Source organism: Arachis duranensis, chromosome 4, assembly GCF_000817695.3.
Source record: "Arachis duranensis cultivar V14167 chromosome 4, aradu.V14167.gnm2.J7QH, whole genome shotgun sequence".
In the NCBI taxonomy this organism is placed as follows: domain Eukaryota; kingdom Viridiplantae; phylum Streptophyta; class Magnoliopsida; order Fabales; family Fabaceae; genus Arachis; species Arachis duranensis.
The window spans coordinates 105,350,367-105,374,372 of record NC_029775.3 but is presented as its reverse complement, the minus strand read 5'-3'; the positions used below and the strand labels follow the sequence as shown (position 1 = coordinate 105,374,372).

Below are 24,006 nucleotides of genomic sequence, written 5' to 3'. Positions count from 1 at the left end.
GACTGTATTATCAGAAACTCGGATGGTGTCTGGCAAGGTGGTTGTATTGGGGTTCTGCCGCTTGGAATGGTTCTTCGTTGTGAGCTTTTTGCTATTTGGAGGGGATTACTTTTGGCTTGGGAGGCAGGGTACAAGCAGGTTTCTTGTGAGACAGACTGTTTGAAAGCTTTTCTCCTAATCCAAGACCGTTTTACTAACATTCAAAGTGCTGATCATGATTTGGTTTCTAAAATTCATGATTTTTTGACTTGGAATTGGAGAGCTGATGTCAAGGTAATTCAGAGATTAGCCAACCATGTTGCGGATGCTATGGCAAAATTTGCAACAGTGAATAATATCTCCCAAACTGGGTTGTTAGAGTCTTGGGATGAGCTTCGCATCTTACTTACAAGGGACTTAGCTGCTGGTTTTTAGGGGGCCTTCCTCTCCTTTTTGTTCCTTTGTTTTCTTTGTTTTCTTTTCTTTCTTGTCTAGTCACAAAAAAAATATATCCATAAAAATATTTTTACTATTTCTAAAACTTGAACACAAAACCTCTTAGCGCCTGTTAGAGGTGTTTATGAACTGAGTCGGGTCAGATTTAAGTAGACCCGGACTCTATCCTAAAAGGCCACCAGGTCTATTTTGATCCAACTCAAAAAATGACCCAAAATAAATTAGGTTAAATCGAATTGATTTGATGTAAAATTAATATATACAAATTTGTAAATTTTATATATTAAAGTAATAAAATTTTATTTTTAAAAATTAAATTTAACAAATATTATATCATATTTATTTTAGAATAAGTTATTTTAAACCAAAAATAATACCACATAATATAAAAATATTAATTAAAATATAAAAGTATAATATGATATTACTAATTTCATTCTAAAAAATATATTTTTATTGTAAAAAACTTCGGACCGGATCAGGTGACCTAAAGTATAATTCGAACTTGACTCGAAAATAACAATGGATAGAAATGGCAAATCTAAACTTGGCAAAATATACCGTGGGTCTGAGTCGGATAGTTTCTCCAGGTACATGTAGTTCAACTATGATTTGTTTGGTTAATAATATAGTTCAATTGCCACCATTAATCAAGATGATAAAGTGAGGAGAAAGGAAGGATATGAGAAAGAAGAAAATTTATTGAGATTAATGTTTAATGACCAACATTATACATGACTGCAACCTATTTGTAATTTGGCAAAGTATGGAGTGAGGGCATCTAAGCAATATAATATCTCAATGTCATCAATGAGATTCTCTTTGGGAACCTCATCAAATACTTTGCCTACAAACATAGCCATGCATGCATTGTAGACAACCCCACATGAAGGTTAAACTACTTGAGACTTCCACTTACAATCTCTTAACAAAATATTATACAGTATTATATCTCACACATGGATTAAATACAATAAAGTAACACATTACAAGTGACATTTCTATCTCAACAATGTAGAAATGCCTAATTATTATCAACGAGGGTAGATATAGCCACAACTGAAATTCAAGCACAGCTAGCACATTGTGATACCTCCCAATAACTGCTACAGGATGATGATCTGCCTGAAAACAAAGACAAGGTCAAGAATGGTATTTCTCATGCCATGGAAAACTCTACAATTAGTTAATTTCTTGTATACTTCAATCTCAGCTAAAAGTGAAAATATAAAATAAGATTTTATTGTTTTTACTCTTTTTTTTTTTCATGAAAATCCTGAAAACAGAAAATACTAAAGATAAAAATACAAACCAAACTGGCTTTTATTATTTAACTTCTTGTAGGGTTTACATAATTTTTCTTTTTCTTTTTGTTTTATTTATTTTAATCTACAACACTTGGCTTGAATTTGAGATCTTGCTTATAAGGAAAACAAGTATCTATTCACTCAAACCAATCAAGCACCGATAGGAAAGTCAATATGTTACAGCAACATATAATTCATGAAGGATGCAAAGCCAATCACAGAAGATCTTACCCTTATACTAATCTTCACAATTGCAAAACCAGCATTGGAGAAGTCCCTTAAAATCATGCAGTTAAAGTAACAAACAGAGAATTGAGTAGAGACCTAGATATTACTATAGCTTATTTTTTGTTCATTACACTTACTAGGTTATACATACAAGAAGGATGGGTTTAGAATTAATTACAGCATAACCGCTTACATTTAATGAACTACAACTACCAATACTTCCTACAGAACAATAATATCCACTATTTCTAACACGCAATAAACCTAAAATCTATAGAAAACAAAATGGCTAAATAGATTCACACCAAGTTCAAAATTTGAGTTGAAACAAATGATTACTGATGATATATTATTATACATGATCTTGGATAAACGGCTAGACATGGCCTTGGCTGAATCACAAGTCCCAGTATTTTATGCATGAGTAGCCATTTACAGATATATAATTAAGCACTTGTGTTATTGCTGCAAATGTTATCAATTTTTGATGTACAAATAATGTGATTGGTTTAAATTTCATATGCTCAACAAACCAAAAATATATTAGCTTGTTACTATTTTGCCAACAATTTATTGCATCTTGTATATTTGAATTTATGGTTTGAATATAAATATGGTTTATGTTAAGATACTGTAAAGTTATCTGATCCTAGTGAAACAATACTTACAGATTGCAACCCATATGGAGAAATATTTAACACTAAACAGAAAAAGGACAAACACACGCAAAAGGAGTCGGAGACTAGTGCGATATGCTCACCTGAAATTCTCTACATCTGATGATTATGTGTCTAACAACTCATTTAACCCAGGCTATTAACCTAATATGCAAAACAAAGACAAAAGAAAAGAAGGGCAATCAGATATAAGTCACATGAGTAACTTCTCACAAAATAAGGACATGAATTTTTTAACGTCTTTTCATTTTTATATGTCTAGTGATCCAAATAACGAGAAACTATATGAAGCTTTTGAATCATACATACCTTTTGGCCCAAGAAAAGAGCTGATAGTTCTCACCGAAGTCTTGAGCTGTGGAAAAGATCTTCGGATTACGACAACAAGACACATCTAATTCTTTAAGCTTAGGGCATTCTTTATTGTGTGGCCCAGGGTAAAAGTGCCTGAGCTCAGGTAGTTCCAATAATATGACCCATTTCAAATTGGGAAATTCAAACAACTCATTTTTCGCTTCTGTGGCTGCCTCATCCTTGGCAGCAATTTCTACTAGCCCTGCACAGTGTATTACATGAAGCATTTCAAGTTTCACAAGACCTTTGGCTATTTTTGCTGGAAACAAACTGATAAGGCTTTTACATTCCCTAACTTCCACTTTCTCCAAATCAGGAAATGTGAAAATTCCTTGATGATCTGTGATTCTCAAAATATGCTGCAGATCTGGTAGATTTTCTAAAGTCAATTTCTTGATCCGTGGAAAGCTTTGGGATGCAGATGGTACCACATTATTCATTAAACCTTCCACATCGAAAATTTCCTTGACAGAATCACAGTGTCGTACTTGTAACTCTTCCAAGTTATTTAGGAAAGGAAATAACTTAAAGTGTATCACACTTGATAAAAATTCACACCCCTCCACCACCAAAATTTTCAAATTGCTGAAGTATGACTCGAATGGCGCTAGAGCTACCCCACAAAATATATCTTCAAGTTCAGGGTGATCAATGAGTTTCAAAAACTGTACTTCACATGCAAACTTCGTAACCTAGATGCAAACAAGAGTAAATATGAGTATTGACCTTAGTATGATAGAGACTATCATTCAAGTCCCTAACAATTAAAAGTGTGGTTTTGTGTGAATGCTTGAGGAAAATCTCCTCAGCCTATGGTCTTTAGATATATATACGAAATAGCAAATACTCTGCATAATTCACTCTCTAATAAAAGGAAAGAATCTTCCTAATTGATATCTCCATATCTATAACAAATGTATGAGGGAATCTCATCAAATCTCACAATAATCTCAACACACAAAACACACTGTTTCTTAAAATGAAAAGTTAAATTTAACACCAGTTTGTTCTGTATGTTAGCTCCTATTCTAATTGCATTTGATCTCCTTACCACCTTGAATTGCAGTTCACATTGATTCCCCTTAGTTGATTGTTTCATGATCTTGGGAATACAAATGCGATTAGTGGGGTCAAGAATCTAATGGACTATGTATCCTAGAGTTAACAGGTTAAGAGTCAGAATAGATTGCTTGTTCTACTTCTATCATTCTGGTTTAACATTATTGACAGCATGGATATCCTCAAGGGTTTTTGAAATTGTATCCAAATTTAGGGTTCTCTTTTTGTTTTCGGTTGTGAGTTTTCTTAGCCTACTAAACATTTTAGAGAAAACTGTCATATAGAGTCAATAACTGAATTGGATCCCCTTTCCCTCTTGTTCACTCAGTTATTTAGGGCCTTGTGCTATTGAGCCTAATTTGGTTTTCATTATTTTGTTTCTTTGTTGATGATAGTGTTTCACTCCTTTCCAAACATCTATGTGTCAGAATTCGAATCCCAAAGACAATGTTTATAAACTAATCAGTGAATTACAAACTATTCTCCTAGCTGCTTAATCATGCGTCTTCTTCACTTCGTTTCAGATGGCTGGGATTCATATTCAATTATCTATCTCAATGAAGGTATCCGGGGCAGCATGACAGATCTTGAAATCAAATAATTTCACACGTCCAGCACTAAAATATCTATGAAAGAAGAGTGATGGTACCTTCCATGCAATGAACGCCTTTATTGTATGGTTAAGATCATGCTCCCACCTCTTGTCTGATGCCTGTGGAGAAATTTGGATGGCCTCCAACTTTGGTGTCTCTAACCCTGGAGAGAAAATCTTCATTTTGGGGCATTCGTAAATGATTGCCTCAACTAGTTCAGGGAATTTCAATGTGGAATTCCCTTCATAAAAGCTTGCTAGGCTTGGCAAAGAATTTAGAGATAACACTTTGAGCTGCCCAAAGATTATCTGACGTTGAATTGCATCATTTACTTCCTTGGCCACAATTTCTTTTATTGATTTACACTTGTTTATATGCATCTTCTCAAGTTGCACCAAACTTTTAGCTGTTGAGGATGAGAATACATATATCAGTCTAGGACAATCAGATAAGCACAGTTCTTTTAGACTTGAGAAAGATACTGCCGGTAATATACACTCCATTATTGCTCCTGTGCATACTTTGTCTCTCCCAACAATTTCCTCTAACCTCAGACAGCGTTTCACATCAAGTTTTTCAAGCTTCATTAGATATTTTTCAATTGATGCTGGAAACAGACTTCTAAGCTTGTCACATCCATCTATATATACTTCTTCAGATTGTTGTTGTCCAGCAACTCCTTGAAGCCCTGTATTCCAGATATGCTCCAGGTTTGGTAGCTGATTCAATATCATTCTTGACAGGAACAAGGCTGGTTCCAAATCTTTCATCCTTCTGTCACCCCTTATATCTCTTCCATCAAATATTGCATTCACACAATTACAGTTTCCCACTTGTAATTCTTTCAAGCTGCTCAGCAAAGAATGTATATTAGAAGGTATTGCAGTTGAAGACCATTCACAGCTCTCCACAACCAATGATTCCAAATTTTCAAAGCATGTGTCCGGAACAGAAACTACATTGTTCCAAAACATTTGTAGTTCAGGGTGTTCACTAAGCTCCAAATGTTGTACTTCACAGGCAAACTTTGTAATCTGTATAAGGAAGACAATAAAACATATCAAGAGGTTAAGTTTGATAAGTAATCGATGTAAAATAGTTTTCCACCGTCATCCAGTTACATGCTTCTATCTGTACGATTTTTGAAGTAATATACAATATAATTAAGCCAAACATTTTGATTGATGTCAAAATATATAATAAGGCCTCTGCGTTTCACTAACAATGCATGATGAAAATTAAATTCATATATCAAATTGAATAAGTGTACACATTGCATTACTTATCAAATATTCTTGTCTTTCCTTGCTTCAACAAGGCTAGTGTTTGGTTCATAAAATTCCAATTGTGAGATTGCAAGAATGTAACTACATGATGTATGAAAATTGAGACAATGAAACACTCCAATTTATTCTTAATGCAACAATATCTTAAACCACATAAGTTTTTGTCATAGATATAGGTAAAATTAGATGGATTTAAGTTCAAAGAATATAAATTAACTATTTTTGTCCTTCAGTTACTCATTTATAGTTTTCATCAATCGTTGATGATACGTGACATTGACTCACATCATACATGACACCTAACATATCCAATTAGATGCTGAACAAATATATTAATGAGAATCTATCAATTTATTGTCATTAGGTTATATTATGATTGGGGTTTATATTATTGGAAAAATGGACTGAATTGATAGATTTTCATAAAATATTTGTTCAGTGTCCAATTGGACATGCTAAGTATTATGTAAGTTGTCAATTAATGTTCAATATCATCAATTGTTGACGAAAACTATTAATTGAGCGGTAGAAGGACAAAAATGATTAATTTGTAATATTTGAAGAACTAATTTGATTGATAAAATTTTTCAAAGGCGAATTTGGAAAATGACCCATCTTTCAGGGACTAATTTGACCGTTAACCTTAAAGAATACAAGCAAAATTTCTCTTGTAAACAATATGATCTTCTTAACAAAGCCTTTTCCAGCTAGGCGGAGTCGGCTACATGGATCAAGACATCATTACATTGTGTCCATGCATCGAGATGCGACAAAGTTTTACGTTAGCCGTTGCAAACCTAACGCAGCCCTACATGGATCCAAAGACATCATTGTGTCATGGCCACGTATTAGGATGCAACAAAGTTTTATATAGGTTGTCGCAGGCCTAACATAACTCAACATGGATCCAGCTTGTGTCATGAGGCGTACATAAGAAATATTCACTTAGAAATGTGTATATATAGCTAGAAAGAGTATGAAAAATTCAATCATAATTGAAAAGTGGTAATTAGATAAGGAAAACTATTCACTTTAGGAAAATGAATAATATATAATAAGTATGCGGTCTATATAGCTGTGATTTTGGTTTCTTTGAAAAATATTTAAATTTAAAATCAAAATATTTTCATGTAGTAAAAATTAATGCTGGATTAGTATGAAAATTTTTTGTTATATGTACTATATCTACATCAATGCAACTTACAATTTTTCCTAGCCTTCACAATAGACTTTTCCATGTTATTCAAGTGCCACAAATTCAATTGGCACATGCCTATTTTCAATAGAAAAAATTCCTTTATAATTTTTCCCCCTTCATGCACTTATAGCTATCTTTAACAATGTACTTGCATACAAAATGTATTCAAATACATTCTCAACCTAACAATTTGAAGCAGATGGAGGGATTTATGTCTAACTTATAAAATGGAAGGAGAAAAATGAATAGAGAAAACCCACCATTTGTTCAGATTGCTTCCATGTCGTGATGTTAAGATCACCAAACCAACATGGTTCATCCATGTGGTTGCTAAATTCAACTCCCATCAACTTTGGAGTATCCACGCCACTTTGGCAGAACACTTTCATTTTGGGACATTCGAACACAGAAACTTGTTCCAAGGATGGGAATTTCAAAATAGAATTGCCTGCATAAAAGCTTACAAGGTTTTCCAACGAGTCAAGGTACAACGTGTTGAGCCGCCCGAGAGTTATGTCAACTTGAAGATCTGATTCATCCTCCTCTTTGTCCACTATCTCTGTCATTGACTCACATTGGCATATGCACATATTCTCAAGTAGATGCATGCTTTTTGCTGTTGACAATGTGAATAAATATTGCAATCCACCACATTCTTTTACAGTCAAATTTGTCAGGCTGGAGAAAAGCACAGTGGATGGAGCCAAGTTTACTAAAGACGGACATCTGCATATTTCCAAGGTCTTAAGGCCTCTAGAAAGGACGTCCACCCAGGTGTTCTCCAATCCTATCGCTCTGAGCTCAGGCAAAGCATTCAGATATAACTCTTTCAGCTTTGGAACTAATGCTTTTGCATCATGCTCATTATCAATAGGACGGATCCCGGCGTGTTGTAGAGCCGCTAACACATAACGTATTTGATCAGTGAATGAGAGGAAGTTAGAGTGATCCTCATGGTTATAGGATGTATCATCAATACAAGAAGACAGCCAAGGACCTGCTTCAGGGGGGAATATCATCTTGAAGGAACTATGACTCACTTGTAGCTTTTCAGTGTTGGGTAACTTTTGAAGCAACCCAAATGGAAAAGTAGATTCATATTCAAAGCATTGCAGTTCCAGAGCTTTCAATTTATTAAGGAGGTCAAACTGAGATATACTCTGGTCAATCATCACAATATCTTCTGTATTGAGCGACAGTTGCTCCAAGCTGGCAGCAACCTAATATGCAAAAGAAAAAGTGAGATATCTCACACAGATATCCTGAGCCCATTTCCACAATATAAAAATAGAGCAAAAGTGTATGCAATAATGGCAATGGCAACATAGATTGACAGGGATCAAGAACACTTGTAAATACAGTTGTAGCTAACTTAAAAAGAACTGCAATAATTTATCTAATAATTTACTAAGTTCTGTATGCAGGATCCTCCCCCCTAACTCTGCAACTCTGCAAAATCTACTAAATGTACCCACAATCTCTAAGACTCTAGTAAGTGTAGCCAAATTGGCATTAGATAATTTCTTTGAATTCTGGCCTTATATTTGAAATGTGAAATGTCAGGTGTCAAGAAGACACTGCTTCAAGGCACTCTTAGAGAAAGACTATACAGATTTGATGGAATTCAAGTGCCATCAAGGTTCTTGACCCCATAAAATTGCCAACGTCCACGGTGGATTTACTTTACTGACACTGACCCAACAACAGCCACTTCGCTATCGGTTATCAAAATTTGGTATTCACCTTAATTCAGCCTATAGGTAGCCCTTTCCAGGGTAACCTCTCTCCTTGAATACATCATGAAATATCCCATACTATCCAATGTGGGACTTTGGATACCCCATAATACCATAGTCCCTAATAACAATATTTTAAAATTCTGCAATAATAACAATAGGAATGTATCATATGCTCTCTGCTGTCATTATGCTCATTTCTTCTATTTCTACATCTACAAAATGCATAATGTTGCAGAGGAAAAAAAAAGTATATAAAATAGAAAAGAGATGAACAATAGTTGCCACCTAGAAATAAATAAAATACAAATATTGGGGCAACCTGAAAACACGCAAGAGATGTTAGAGAATGAACTCAGAGAGTGAATGATTGAAAGCAAGCTTGGATGGTAATGTGAACAGAAGATTGACACGTATACAACAATGCTGATATAGCAAAACTATAAGATTGCAAAATGTCAACTACTCATTGTGTGACAGCATTGGTGTAAGCTTTTACATCATAGAAATGGATGGATAGAAGCAGCATAAAAGCAACGTTCTATTAAAACTGCATTGATGTTCAGAGATAATCGAAATCACTGCTTGATGACTAAATGTCCATGAATCATCCAAAATTTAGAGGATTAAAATTTGATCTAAAACATGTTAAAGATAGTACTATGCCAAGCTAAGTTGTCTAAAAGGATTGTCTTACTGGCATCTACAATATTGAAGCATGCCAATTATTTCTATTACCCACATAGCATTCCTAAAAGGACCAGTAACATAGTATGAAGTCATAGAAAAACATAGTACCTGTTCAATCGAGAGAAGGGCTTGTTGATTATCTTGAAATTCTTGAAATTCACCATCTGGATGATTTTGATGGTGTTCATAATCCGGATGCTTCTGATGGTCAATTCGAAATATAGGAGTGAACTTTTTACAAAGGTAAACTTTTAAACTTTTCAGCATGTGAAATTCCACCTCATATTTTCCTGGGTAGATGTACTTGAAATTTTGCAAGTTACCTAGTATCAGTACGGTCAGACATGGGAAGAGAAACTTTATAGTTATGCCTTCTTCAGCTCCTATATCTGGTTGAAAAAGTTCCTCTAGGGACCCGCAGTAGCTTACATCAATAATTTCAAGATTCAATAGATCTTGAGCAACTGATACTGGAAACAAACTTTTAATGCTACTACATCCATTGACATGCATTACTTGTAGTGCAGGAAGCCTGAAAAGCCCATGAGGATCTTTACTCCATACATGCATCAGATTTGGTAAATTTTCTAATTTCAATTTCTTTAGGGCTAGTTGGAGGGGAGCAGCTTGACCAATATTCATATTACTTTTATCTCCTGTAATATCTTTCACATCAAATATTACATTCACCAATTCGCAATTTCTTACTTCCAGCTCCTCCAAGGAGCTTAGAAAAGACAGTAAATTGGAAGGTATTACATTTGATATAAAGCGACAATTTTCCAAAATCAAAGACTTCAAATTGTTGAAGCATGTATCCGGGACTTGAACTACACCAAACCATATATCTTTTAGTTTTAGCTCAGAATGATCTCCCAGTTTCAAATGGTTTACATGAGATAGAAACTCTGCAGCCTGTACTTGCAAAATAAGATACACATCAAATTGAAGGACATGATTTCTAGGCATGCCTAGCATTAATATCTTTTATTAACATATTTTACGATTGTTCTGTTTATATATTTCTCTGATAGGTAACACTTACTATAACCCAAAAGGGGAGTGAGGAGAGCAAAAAACAGAGAACCAGAAAACAACACAAAGAAATAAAATAGCAGCCCGGTGCACAAGCATCCACCGTGAACACAGGGTCCGGGGAAGGACCACACCCGAAGGGTGTTGTAATGTACGCAGCCTAACCAGATAATTACATCAGTGGTTTTTTACCTGTGACCTTAAGGTCACATAAGGTCACATGGAGACAACTCAACCGTTGCTCCAAGGCTCCCCTTCAACACAATAAGATGGTAAAGAAGCAAAGTAATATAAAAAAAAAAAAATCTTCCGAATCAAAATCAATACCGTCACAACTATTGGTCGGTTTATTTACATCCATTTCACATTTATCACAATTTTACATATTTTACAGAACATTTCAGATAAATATTACTTTTTTAATTTATTACATAATATAATTAATTTGAGTCAAAGAAGAAGCTTTATTGCATATAATTGGCTTAAGCGAAGAACTTTAACAATTAGAGCTGTTTTAAAAATCATCGGTACAACGACAAAATATATGCTATCAAGTTATTGAGATAGCTGAAATATCTTGATATATATTGTTATTAGATAGTGTTCAATAGTTTAGGTGGTGCATTTATGAAGAATAATTGAGAAGGTGCTCTTTTTTTTTAACCAAAGGTAGGAAAATTCGAACTCGTAACCTCTTAGGTGAGTATGGGGAGACTATGCCATTTGAACTATAACTCATTGGCAACTATATTACCTTTCTCTCTTCTGTCTAGTTAGTTACTTTATTATTTCCATTGAGTAACCATAAAGCTTAACAAGGAGATAAATTGGAAACAGTGAATACTTTACCCTAACGCATTTTACACTAACATTTTATGTCACCTTTTTTTGAAGGTAATTATTAGGGTGCAGTATGATAAAGTTGTATACCAACTATTATATTAAGTCCACATGCTATAATAAAGTTTTATACACCGCCCCTGGTTTCACTATATAAACACTAACCTAACGGTAGCCACTTTGGCTATCAGTATACACTATACACCTTAATCCAAGCTATAGATAATTAGGTAGGCCTTCCAAGGCGCTGACAACCAAACTTTGATACCATTGTTAAGTACTTAAGGAAAGTAGGAACTACACCTTAAAAGTTAGCTATTAAGGGAAAAGAACTACCCTCCTTAAATACAATGTAATGTTACCTAATGTAGGACTTTGGACACCCCATAATACACAAGTCCTAACAGAATCCTACTTTCCAATCATCCCGAATATAGAATTGTAAGATAAAAAATGCTATGGCCACTTCCTTATTCCCAAGGCAACAAAAAATAATAAAATACATACCGTTTCCTTAAATGCCTCTGAAATAATAGTTTTGAGATCAGTTCCCCAGTGGCTATCTGCATGGTCCTCATATTCAACTCCAAACAACTTAAGCTTACTCATATGCCCATGAAATTTGACACCTGACAAGTTTGGTGATACTGCATTACCTTGACAGAAACTTTCCATCATAGGGCATTCAAATACAGACACTTGTTCCAACAATGGGAAGTTCAAAGAGGAAATGCCATCATAGAAACATGCAAGGTTTGTCAATGAGTCAAGGTACAATGCTTTGAGCTTCTCAAAAATTATCTCATGATGCTCATTCTCATCTAATTCATCAATCTCTCTAGCTACAACCACTTTTAGGGACTGACAATGGCTTATAGAAATCTTCTCAAGCATATGCATACTTTTGGCTGTAGAATATGTCAATAAGTAGTCCAGTTCATGACATTGAGAGACAGTCAATTCTGCCAGTTTGGAGAAAAACACAGTGGATGGAGTCAAGTTTACTAAACGAGGACAACCAGATACTTCCAATTTCTCAAGATTTTTGAGAATTGAGTCTGCCAAAGAGTGTTCGAACCCAATGGAATTGAGCTCGGGCATAGTGTTCAGCTTTAACTGCTTCAGCTTTGAGGGAACTCCTCCGTAATTCATGTCTGGTCTATCCATGGAGAATATCTTCTTGAAGTAACAACAACGCACTTCAACTTCTTCTATGTGGGGAAATTTTTGAAGGAATCCATAAGGAAACATGCTACACCGACTATGAAAACACTGCAAAATAAGGCATTTCAATTTCTGTAGGAGGTTCACCTCAAGCTGTCGTCCATGGCAGATCATCATGGTTTCCTCTTTATTGAGTGAAAGTCTCTCGAAGTTGGGAAAAACCTAGGAGAGTAAAAAGACATATAAGACAATGAAATTGAACACCTGAACATGATTAAAGAATTCAGGTTTTTAGTAAATGAATTGTGGTACTCCTTAAAATATATTCTTTCATAAGCACAGTGAGTTAAGATTCATTTTATAAGGAGGATTGTATTCTAGCATCTTACAATGACAAAATAAAACACAACAGCACACCATGACATTTGAACCAAAATTAAAGTAATGATTCCGAGAAGAACTTTTGATCCTTCACCAAATAACCATTCAATCATATATCACTGCATATTTAGAAAAGCAATCATATGTCTTCCTAAAATGTCTACCTAATATCTAAATAACGAAAGAACATTAAGTGCACTTTCAATTTTCATGATAATAAAGGCATTTATATATTCCTCTTATTTAGAAATAGAAGAATTTTTATTAAGTCTTATCATAAAACTACGTATCCCAAAAACTTAAGCTATTAGGTAGAGATACATGAATAGTTATATATCTAACAGACTAGTAGAAAAGAGGCAAATTTCTGTGGAGCTGTGCAAGTTACAGCAGTGTAACTTATGCTGAAATTATAATCCAAAAACTTAAGCTAGTAGGTAAAGGTACATGAATAATTTTGGTGTACTTAGGCTGAAATTCTTATCCCAAAAACTTAAGCTAGTAGGTAGAGGTACATGAATAATTATATATCTAACAAGTCTTACTATGATAATGGTAATGATATGACAATGGCAATAGCAATACATAGTCTTACTATGATAATGGTAATGATATGACAATGACAATAGCAATACATATTTAGATAATAACACTAAAACACTTTTACCCACAGTTCACCATATAGTATATTCATTATCTATGCAGGTCAATCAATACCAGGCAATCTGAAAGAGCTACTGCAAAATTTAATCAGTACATTTACCATGTCCTATTTGAATAACTAATAAAATTAATGACTTTATCTAAACAAAATACAAAGAATAATTAAAATGAAACTTAGGTATAGTAATCAATGGCACATACTACAATGGGATGTTAGTCTCTCTCCATTTTTTTTCTTTTTTTTATTTTTCCATTTTGCATTTAGGGGAATAGTTCAGATGCTATTTAAAACAAACTTGTTAAATGATGGAACCTTTGCAACTGATGTAGAGGCATGATCCTCCAGGCATGCTGTTTGATAGATTTCCAATGCAGATGTCAATAAACAGTGATGAACATCTAAACTTTTCAACTGAGGAAACTTTATCTTAAGCTCCCTAGGAAACCACTTGAGCTTTGGCAATTGCCATAGAATCAATGAGGACAAAGAAGGAAACACAAACTCTTTAGTTGCTTCTGAGGACGATTCACCATCTCTGGCAATCATTTCCACCATCTCCTCACAGTATCTTACAACAATGTTTTCAAGTTGCGCCAGGTCTTTGGCAACAGATTCTGGAAATATACTTCTAAGACTTTTACATCTTTCAACATGCACATCCTGCAAATTTTTAAGGCTAACAATTCCTTGAGGATCCCTGTTCCACACGTGCTCCAAATTTGGAAGCTCCTTTAGAATAAACTTCTTCAAAGGGAATGGACAAGGAAAGACTTGTCCCATATTTTTCATGCTTCTTGTTTCTTCAGTTACATCTTTCATGTCATATATTACTTTGACAGAATTACAGTCTTGCACTTCCAACTCCTCCAGTTTACTTAGGAAGGGAAGTAAATTAGAAGGTATTACGATCGACAAAAATTTGCATTTCTTGATGACCAAAGACTTCAAATTGTTGAACCACTTGTTTGGAACTGTTACTTGACCCTTCCATATCTCTTCCAGCATAGACTGATCACCGAGTTTCAAATGCTCTACTCCAGTGGCAAACTGCGTGAAAATACATGCAAAACAATTATTGTATGAAATTAAATGGTACGAATGCTTGCTTGGCAGAAACCAAAGCTATTACTTAATACTACTTGCTTAACATGATTATTTAAAAGCTACAAAACATGGAAGATCAGATAGTTCTATTCTTATATTATTTAAGGGAAAATTACATCAACACCTCCGCTAAAGTGCAGTGATACTCCCTTGGAATCTCATAGATTTCAAATCAACACTTAACTCCCTTAATTTTCTTTTAATTATATTACAATAACCTCCTTGAACATTAAATTTTAAACATTAGAAAAATTAAAAAATGCATAAAATAAATATTTCGACCTTAACTATTTGTTGCTCGGCTTCCCACATCCAATAAATCTGCCTAAATATCATAAAACTACCATGCATATTCAAACATCGTTGTGGAGCAAACGAGAATATATCAAATGGATTTCTTATTTGCACATAAAAGGGTTTCATGTTCGTGCTACCCTGGAAACACTTGAATAGTTTGATTCATCTCCTGCACTATGTTTTATGAAGGAATGTAAATAAAGTTGTTCTTCATTGTCAGTTGATCCTATTTGAAAGACAAAGTCAAAAGGATAATACTTTGGAGACCTAGATAGCTTTCCTATGATCCAATTTGAAAGTTCTCATATGTCATATCCCATACACAATGTTGCATTTGACCTTCCTCTTATTTCTTGGCGGACAAGGTGCATTGTGGATTTTAAATTTCTAATGGCAACATGCCAAGGAAACGTGGTTTGCGTTCAGGTTACATTGGTTTGATTTGCTAATTTTTCTGGGTGCTGGGATGTTAGGGTTCTTAAGTGGGTAAAGGACACTATGTCATGCGTAAATTTGAAACTTTCAAAAACACATATAAGAGAAGGGAATTAAGTGATGCTAGGTTGTTAGGGAAATGTGGTGAACCTTTAGGGTGTCATTAAACCATCTCTCCTAAAAACTTAAATTGTTAGGTAAAGACACATAAATTATTCTATAACACACCCCCGACACAAGAGGCTTTTTTAGAATGAGATAGCAAGGATTGAACTCTCGACCATTTTGGTCATAGAAATTTTGATATCATCTCATGAAATCACCTCTCATAAAAGCTTAAGTTATTAGGTAAAAATACATGAATGCTTATATATGACATAGGGAGTGATTGATGTAATTAACTCTATAACTAAAGAATCGGCAATTTGATAGAGAATATATGATAAGCAACCAATGTATGTCATGTTCATCAACAGCATTAAAGCCCTTGTAACATTTCTAAAATTTCGCTGTCAAGTCTTAAATCTTGATATCTTTCATTTACCTAAAATAAATTTTCTTAGTTGGAAAGCCCAGAACAACAAATAATAAGAATGTGATGAAAAAGATTAATTACCGCCTCTGTAAAAATATTTCCTATGGTTCCATTTAAATCACCAACCCAGCGCCATTTTTCTTTCTCTTCTGCAACCTGTACTTTCAGTAGTTTTGGTGTGCTTGTTGCTCCCGCAGAGAAGACTTTCATTGATGGACACTCTCTTAGTATTAATTTTTCCAGTGACGGAAACTTAAAGGAACAATTTCTAGAGCAGCAAAAACTTTTGAGTTTTTCAAGAGATGCAATTTCCAGAGTCATCAATTTGCTGAACACAACATCTTCTGTTTCTTCTTCAGTTCCGTCTTTTCTTACAATTTCCTCCATCTTGTTGCATTTAATAATCTTCATTGTTGTGAGTTGAAACAAGCTTTTTGCTGTAGAGAATGCCATTAAGTTTATTAAGCTGTTACACTCACTCACTTCCAGAAGCGTTAAGTATGTGAAAGATACTGATGCAGGCACTATATCAATCAAACGGGGACAGCGATGTACCCTTAATCGCTCTATCATCTGAAAAACTGGATCTCTTTCAAAGCCAATTTTCTGAAGATCAGGCAAATCCCACAGTACCAAACCCTTAACCTGTACTACAGTCCCTATTTTTTTAGGTGCTGCAAGGCTTCCATGAGGCAACACTTCCTTGAACTGACAACTGTACAAAGTCAAGTCTTCAAGGTTAGGAATTTTGTGGAGAAATTCGTACAGAATCTTAATATTCTGCAATAGTGCCAAGCGAAGATCCTTTAAACTGTTCATTCGACATTTGCTTATCCACTGGTTTAGCCACTCTGATCCCTTCTGGGTCATTGTCATTGTTAACATCTCTAGCTTGGAGATGACCTGAAAAAGAAAAAAGAAAATGGATTGAACAATAAGTCACATTTTGCACTGTATTAATTTTTGTGAAGTTAATCAAACAATTGCCATGGATATAAGAAGAATATAACATACATTCCAATTTACCTGAACAGTAACTTTCTTTTAAAACAAAATTTAAATATAACCCAATAGTGGGTGTGCTTCTAGATTACCTTTTCATCTCCAAATATTGGTTGTGCTTCTAGATTTTCACAATAGCACACTGCAAGCTGTTTCAATTCTGGTAACCCAATAGCTCCGCCCCCAAAGAAATTCTTCAGTTTTGGTAGTTGTTGCAATTGCAAAAAGGATAATTGAGGAAGCTTAAGGGTACTACTTGCAGTAGATTTTTTTCCCATGGGAATAATTTCTTCCATTTCATTGCAATTTAATACAGTGAGGCATTGAAGTTTATCAAGATCTTTGGCCACAGAAAATGGGAAGAGATATTTTAAGTTGCGGCATCCATACACCTCCAGTATTTGTAGATTTTTAATGGAAAGAATTCCTTCAGGATCTTTGTTCCACAAAATCTTCAGACTGGGAAGCTCTTTGATATAAAAGAACTGAAGATAAGTTTCATACCCAGAAAGTCCTTGTGGAGTGCTATTTTGAATGTCAAATATCTCTTTCACAGACTCACAATCAAAAACCTTCAAGCTGATTAGCTTCTGAAATCTTCCCACAGTGTGACCAGGAAAAACTGTGACAAGATTTTTACACTTTTCAATAACCACAGTAGTTAGACTACCAAAGGATTTTGAATTGACTCTGGAGGGCCATATCTTTGTCAACCTCTCCATGCCGCTAAATTGGATTTCCTCCAATTTAGGAAAGATGCTAATCTGCTGTGGTCAAACAATAACAATTAGGTACTAAAATTGAAACCCCCAGAAGGGGAAGGTATTTAGTTAGAAGCAAAAGTGCACAGAAAACAGAGAGTTAGTAACTAAACATCACTATCTTCTGTTTCATAGATCAAGGATAAATTTCAGCCATAAAGCATTAGGTTCACACCTTTGTTTCATCCTTGTTAGAATTGTCATAGATAAATATTTCCTGCATCCTCTTGCATCCACTTGCAGAAAGGGCTTTGAGGTTTGGCAGGCTTGTAGCCATGGAGTATGTAAATAAATATGCCATTCTATTACAATCTTTCACATTCAGTTTTATCAATTTCTGAAAGCAGAAATGAGTCAAAGGCAGGGACGGAGACTGCTCACTCCATATCTTGTGGATGTTGATTGACAATAATTCCAAACTTTCTAAGTTGGGAATTGCCACCTGTGTACAGTTACAAACAATCAATTTCTCTCTCTCAACCATATGATATTATTTTTAGGAATCATTAAGTTAACTACAATCTAAAAAGCAATACATGAAACAGGATCTTGGGACAAACTTTTCAAAACCTAAATCCTTATGTCAAATAACTTGTGATAAGCATATTATTTTCCCCTACATAGACACGATCAAGATTATGTCAAAGGCAAAATAAATTGAAATGAAAAGTATAACCAAAAGATGTGAGCATACCTGATCATTTAAGAGATAATGGGAAGCCGATTCCTCTACCACAGTAATTTCATTGAAACCACCATCTGACACTTGCTCCTCTACCAACTGTGGTTCAGAATAGATGTTATCATTGGTCAAGAAACCAGTTAACCTTGGCAATGAGCGTAGTGTCAAAGAGCGCAGCGCAGGTAACTTCAGCCTATTAACTTTCACAGAGTTGTTATTACTTTCATCTGTTCCCCCACCAACTATCTCCTCCAAAGAACAGCATTCAGCAACGTCAATTGCTTCAAGTTTAGTAAGAGACTGAACCATACAGAAGGCAAAGAGACTTTTCAGTTGTCCACAACAACTAATTTTGATGGATTTCAAATTGCTAAAGCAGTTAGTTGTAAGCTTAGCAGAGCATAATTTCTCCATCTTGTTCAATTCGTAGAGACACAAAGACTCCAACTTGGGAAATGCATTATGTGGATGTGAGAAGTCTATTGACTCAATGATGATGTGCTCAATCTCAGAGTTTCTTACAATGGACAAATGTTTCAACTCTGGAAATCCATCCAAATTCAACTCATCAAAAATATTCTGAACACCATAAATATCTGACAACAGCAGATTTTCAACTCTTTTGAACAACATTTTAATCCCTTTTTGAGAGTGAATATCAGTAGGTTCTTTCAACTGTAATGCCAAAGTTCTTGACACTTCATACTTATGGGGCATCTTGAAATCTCCAAGAGAAAGCATATTGGAGTCTCCAATCACAATCTTGTAATTTATCAACTTATCAAAAAATAGATTCGTTGGCAAAAGTTCAGCATTAGAGATGCATATGTCAAGAGTTGTTAATTGATGCATATGCCTTAATTCACCAAGGATAGCACTTTGAGTTTGGCTTGTTTGTCCTTCAGTTTCCCACTGAGACAAGCTATTTCTCATATACAACTCTTCCAAACTACTCTGCCTTGATATGATATTAGGAGGAATGCCCTTGAGTTTGGTGCAATTACTGATGTCAAAGAATTGTAACTTACCCAAATTGCCTAACTCATTTGGTAAGTTCTGAATTTCTGACCCCGAAAAGCTTAGAATTCGTAGTTTTTTCAACTCTCCAATGATGGATAAGTTCTCACCTAGTTGGCACCTCTCCAAACAAAGCATTTTAAGATTCTTCAGGCATTTAATTGAATTTGGTAAGTGTGGTAGATGAACGCCAGTCAAAATCAATATTCTGAGATTTTTCATTCCCTCAAAAATCTTGTCCGGTATTCTCAATGACGGATCATCACTATCAATATGAAAGACTTTAAGCAGAGGACAATTTATATCTTCTGGAAGCTCATCAATGATTTCACTATTGTGTATGGAAATAGCCGTATACCTTTGAAGTTCATCCATGTCAGGCCATTCATCTATTTTTCCATTTCTCAGAAAAAATACATTTTGCTCCTTGGATGCTATAGACAGGGCAACATCGCGAATCATATCATGCATATTGAAATGATCATTGGAATCAGTATCCAACAACAAACTTGAGTCTTTTAGCTTCTGGAGTAATGTATCTGTTCTATTTCGAGCTTCTCTAATTGTATGGACCCCCTGAAATATACCCAAGCCAATGCAGTACTTCATCAAGTCCATAATTAATGCACGATCACCCATTTGAGCACAAAGCAAGAAAACAGACTTAAGGTTCTCACTTCCCAAATGATCATAACTTAACTTCACGGAAAATTCCATAGGATTCTGCAGTCCCATAAATTCTTGCCTTTTCAGTTGGTCCATTGCATTGTTCCAGTCCAAGTAGCCCATGCTTGTCAGCGCTCTTGCAACAGCAACAATTGCCATGGGTAACCCTCCGCACTTCCTTACAATTTCAGTAGTTAAACGTTCAAATTTGGGATTCTTTCCTTGTACTCCAGCTACCTTCTTAAACAACTTCTCGGCTTCCTTTTTGTCCAAAATACCCACAGAGAAAATTGTATTTTTCTTCACATCCATTTGAGTAGACAATACTTCTTTGCTTCTGGAAGTTAGCAAAATTTTGCACCCTTTGTATTCACCAGTAGCCTTTTCGTTCTTCATCATGCTATTGTCAAAGTCTGGTATGTCTTTGATAGTCATCTGGCTGAAACCATCATCATCAAATGGAATTCCTAACCTATTCAAGTCGACTCCTTCCCAAAGATCATCTAGTATTACAAGGGTGTTCTTCTTCTCTCTCTTCAACCTCTGCCGTATACGATCTGCTCTCCCAATCTCACTCTCTTCTTCCAGTCTCAACCCCAACATGTCAGCAATTTCTCCCTGAATTTTCTTGGGGTCTGGATTCCTTGTTACACTTGTGAGAATCACCGGATAGAACAAATTTTCATCCATAGCCTGCTTAGCAACTTCTTTGACTAAAGTAGTCTTACCAACACCTCCCGGTCCATAGATTCCAATCATTCTGACAGTTGGGTCTTCAAGTGCTGCCTTTACACTTTTCATGGTTTCATCCCTTGATTTGAAACTTTCATAACCAATATTGGATAAAGCAGCATCCATGGACCTTGGTCCCAGCCTATAAGAAGCTCCATTGAAGTCAGCTTTTGGTAATAGTCCATCAACATCCGTTTTCATCTTCTTTGCCTGTTTGCCCAGCCGATACCTTAACCGCATGCTATTTGGAAACAACCAAGAGCGCGTCCCTTTATGTCCTCCATCTTGTTGAAACTCCTCTGTTTTAGAGATGATATCACTTGCTTGTTTTAACCAATTTTCAACTCTCTGTTCAATTTCATCCCCCTTCCTTAAAGCTTCATCAACTTGATGTTGCACTGCTATCCTTTCAGCTTCAAGTTCCTCAACTCCTTGAACTAGATTCTTGACATTAGAGTTGTAAAAGAAAATGTAACCCAGCTGCCGAAAAACTGGTTGGGCCACAAAACCCAAAGTTTTATCAACAGCAAGAGCTACAAACTCCATACTTCCTCTTAATTTTGATTATAACCTTTCCCTAAGTTTGAAGGGGAAAAAACAAAGAAAATTAAGTAGACCTTGACAAGGAATAGAAAAATAATAAGCACCAAACCAACAGATATGTTCAAAAGGTAGTTAAAAAGAACATGCTAAAGTTAGTTGATCACACAATTTATGAATTATGCAATGCCAACAAAGCAACTTATCCTTTTGGAGCTGACATAACAAACCATGCAGGCACAACTACTAAAAGTACCTGCAATCATTCTTAAGCCTTTCTATGAAGATATCATGGTGCCCGGTAGAAATGCAGTGCCTTGAGAATTGTAATACTAGAACACTGAGATATTTTAATTGACTGAGCAGACTCCAAAAACCACAGAAGTTGTAGTATCATGATATTCAACCTCGACCGTCGGTGCAAAGGCAATCCTGTGTTTCTTCACTTCCTTTTCAGCCCATGATACGATATTCAGATCTCAGAAAAACAGTAACCTTACTTGACTTTGAAGCATATAAGCATATATATAGTCTGTTTGGAGTCTCCCATAGTGCTTCAGGCTGATTAAGTACTGAATCATACATTATTTTTAACCCAATCAAAAAGCAAATAAACATTTCACAATATATTCTTGAGTTAGGATCAAATAACACCACACATATATCATCTTCGGCAAAGTTAAGCCGTATAAAAGTTAATTTTATCAATCCAACTATTGAATTACAATCACCTATTGTGAAGATAATTTGTATCAAATTTTGTAAACATAACAAAGATTTTGTTCTTTAAAATTTGTGTGTTTTTTTATAATTTTTATTTATTTCAAAATCTTTATTGTATATTTTGGTACATATAAAAATTGGAAAAAAATAAATATCAATAAAACTATAATGTAATAACTAATATTTATGTAAGTTTTAAACTTTTATGTTTCCAACACTTTTAATATGTAAACAAGTACAACAAATGGTTTTGTTTTCACTTGATAATCAACTGGTCCCTAAGTTTCAAAACTAATCAAGTTAGTATTTAAAGTTGTACTGTAAATCTATTAATCTAGTTAGTCCGTCTGATAAAACATTTACTTAGAATTTGTGTGGATGCAATTATTTTGTTAAAAATATCTCTTTAGATTTTCTGATATATATATATATATATCAAAGATGCTATTTGTACACTAAAATCAGCCACCAATAAAAAAAATCACTTTTAAAAAAGTTAGAATTTTCATTCTAGAAAGGATCACTTTATAAAATAGAAAAGATATTCAAAAGTAAAATAAAATCTTTTAATTCATCCAAATTTAAATTAAAAAAATGACATTCAAATGGAAAATAACTTTTACATTTTTTAAATAAGTTAATCCAAACAAACATTAAACTTAAATTTTCTTGCTTCTTGATAACTCAACATATACCATAAACATTATGAACATTAACCAATTTTTTTTATTCTAAATTCTAAATCCTAAATTTTGAACTCTAAACCCCAATTCTTAAATTCTATATCTTAAATTCTCCAAAAATAAAAGTTAATAAAAATAACTTTATAATAAAGAAAACAAAATTGACCAATGTTCACTGCTTTTTAGTTACTATACTTTTTCAAACACTACATAGTATACCCTAGGTACTCTTTTTTTCCTTTGAAATCCTTTCTTTGTTTCTTTGCAGGACAAACAGAACGTCACATTTTGAAATTCAAAACGAAAGGACAGAATCAGTAAAAGAGTAAAACCTCTTGCAAGTTGCAACCACATATAGAAATCATTAAGAATAAAGTAAAAATAAAACGAAAGAAGAAAAAAAAAACTTTCTTCTGAGCTGAGAAAACAGAGAGAAATCTTACTCAGATTAGAGATCAAGCAAGACACCGGAAGCAGAAGCGGCGGCGTCAGGACTCAACAGCGAAGTACGGTGACTGTGACGATAATGAGACTTGAGATGAATTGCTGTGCATAGTGTTCCAATTATTATTGACTATTGATATGAAAAGGGAGTGTCATTATTGCAAATTGCAATTAATAAGTGTTGACTATTGACTATTGAGCACAGTCTTTGCTTTATATGAAAAGGAGTCTCATTATTACAATTAGTGGGAAGAACCTTTATATCCACTATAACTTTCCATGTAAAACGTGCCTTTATTATATAAAGACGAGTCTCTAATAAATTGCTTTCAGACGTGTTATCACTTGGGAGTGGATTCTCTCCGGTGAGAAAAAAATTGGATGGTATTCAGTGTTCAATCTAACCATTTATTGCGTTCTCTCTTTTATTTATTTCTGGTCCCACTCATAAAATCAAAGGTGATAGATCACACTGAATTCTATCAATTGTTAAAAAAACTGAAGAGGATCTTTTTCCGTTATCACTTACTCATTGTCTGGAGTGTGAAACATAATTTTCCAAAGGGTTTAGCTAAAGTTACTAATGAAGAAATTTATTATAGAAATTGTGGAAAGTTTGATTTTCAATGCAATTGTTGTGCATTCATTAAAACAAAAACATTTAAAACTTTTTAAATATAGTAATTTTAAGGCACATATTAATTAAACTTTTTTTTTAAAATAATTGTCAGTGTCTTA

The 24,006-nt window shown here is 34.4% G+C and overlaps 1 protein-coding gene across 3 annotated transcripts; it reads right to left on the bottom strand.

The window, feature by feature from the left end:
• Positions 1-1,116: 1,116 nt before the first annotated feature.
• LOC107485533 (uncharacterized) lies at positions 1,117-23,412 on the bottom strand. 3 transcript variants are annotated; one of them, XM_016106066.3, is made up of 14 exons: positions 23,268-23,412; positions 21,675-21,990; positions 18,476-21,455; positions 17,957-18,223; positions 17,113-17,787; positions 16,100-16,921; positions 13,960-14,694; positions 11,946-12,824; positions 9,672-10,478; positions 7,398-8,357; positions 4,710-5,687; positions 2,957-3,693; positions 2,731-2,791; positions 1,117-1,560 (listed from the first exon to the last, which is right to left on the bottom strand). In XM_016106066.3, the coding sequence occupies exons 3-13, from the start codon at positions 21,422-21,424 to the stop codon at positions 2,770-2,772; spliced, it is 9,831 nt and encodes a 3,276-aa protein (XP_015961552.1). In that variant the 5' UTR covers positions 21,425-21,455; positions 21,675-21,990; positions 23,268-23,412; the 3' UTR covers positions 1,117-1,560; positions 2,731-2,769. The 3 variants fall into 3 exon arrangements, with proteins under 3 accessions (XP_015961552.1, XP_020996498.1, XP_015961556.1); XM_021140839.2 differs by having other exon boundaries at positions 1,117-1,556; XM_016106070.3 differs by having other exon boundaries at positions 17,113-17,784.
• Positions 23,413-24,006: the final 594 nt, after the last annotated feature.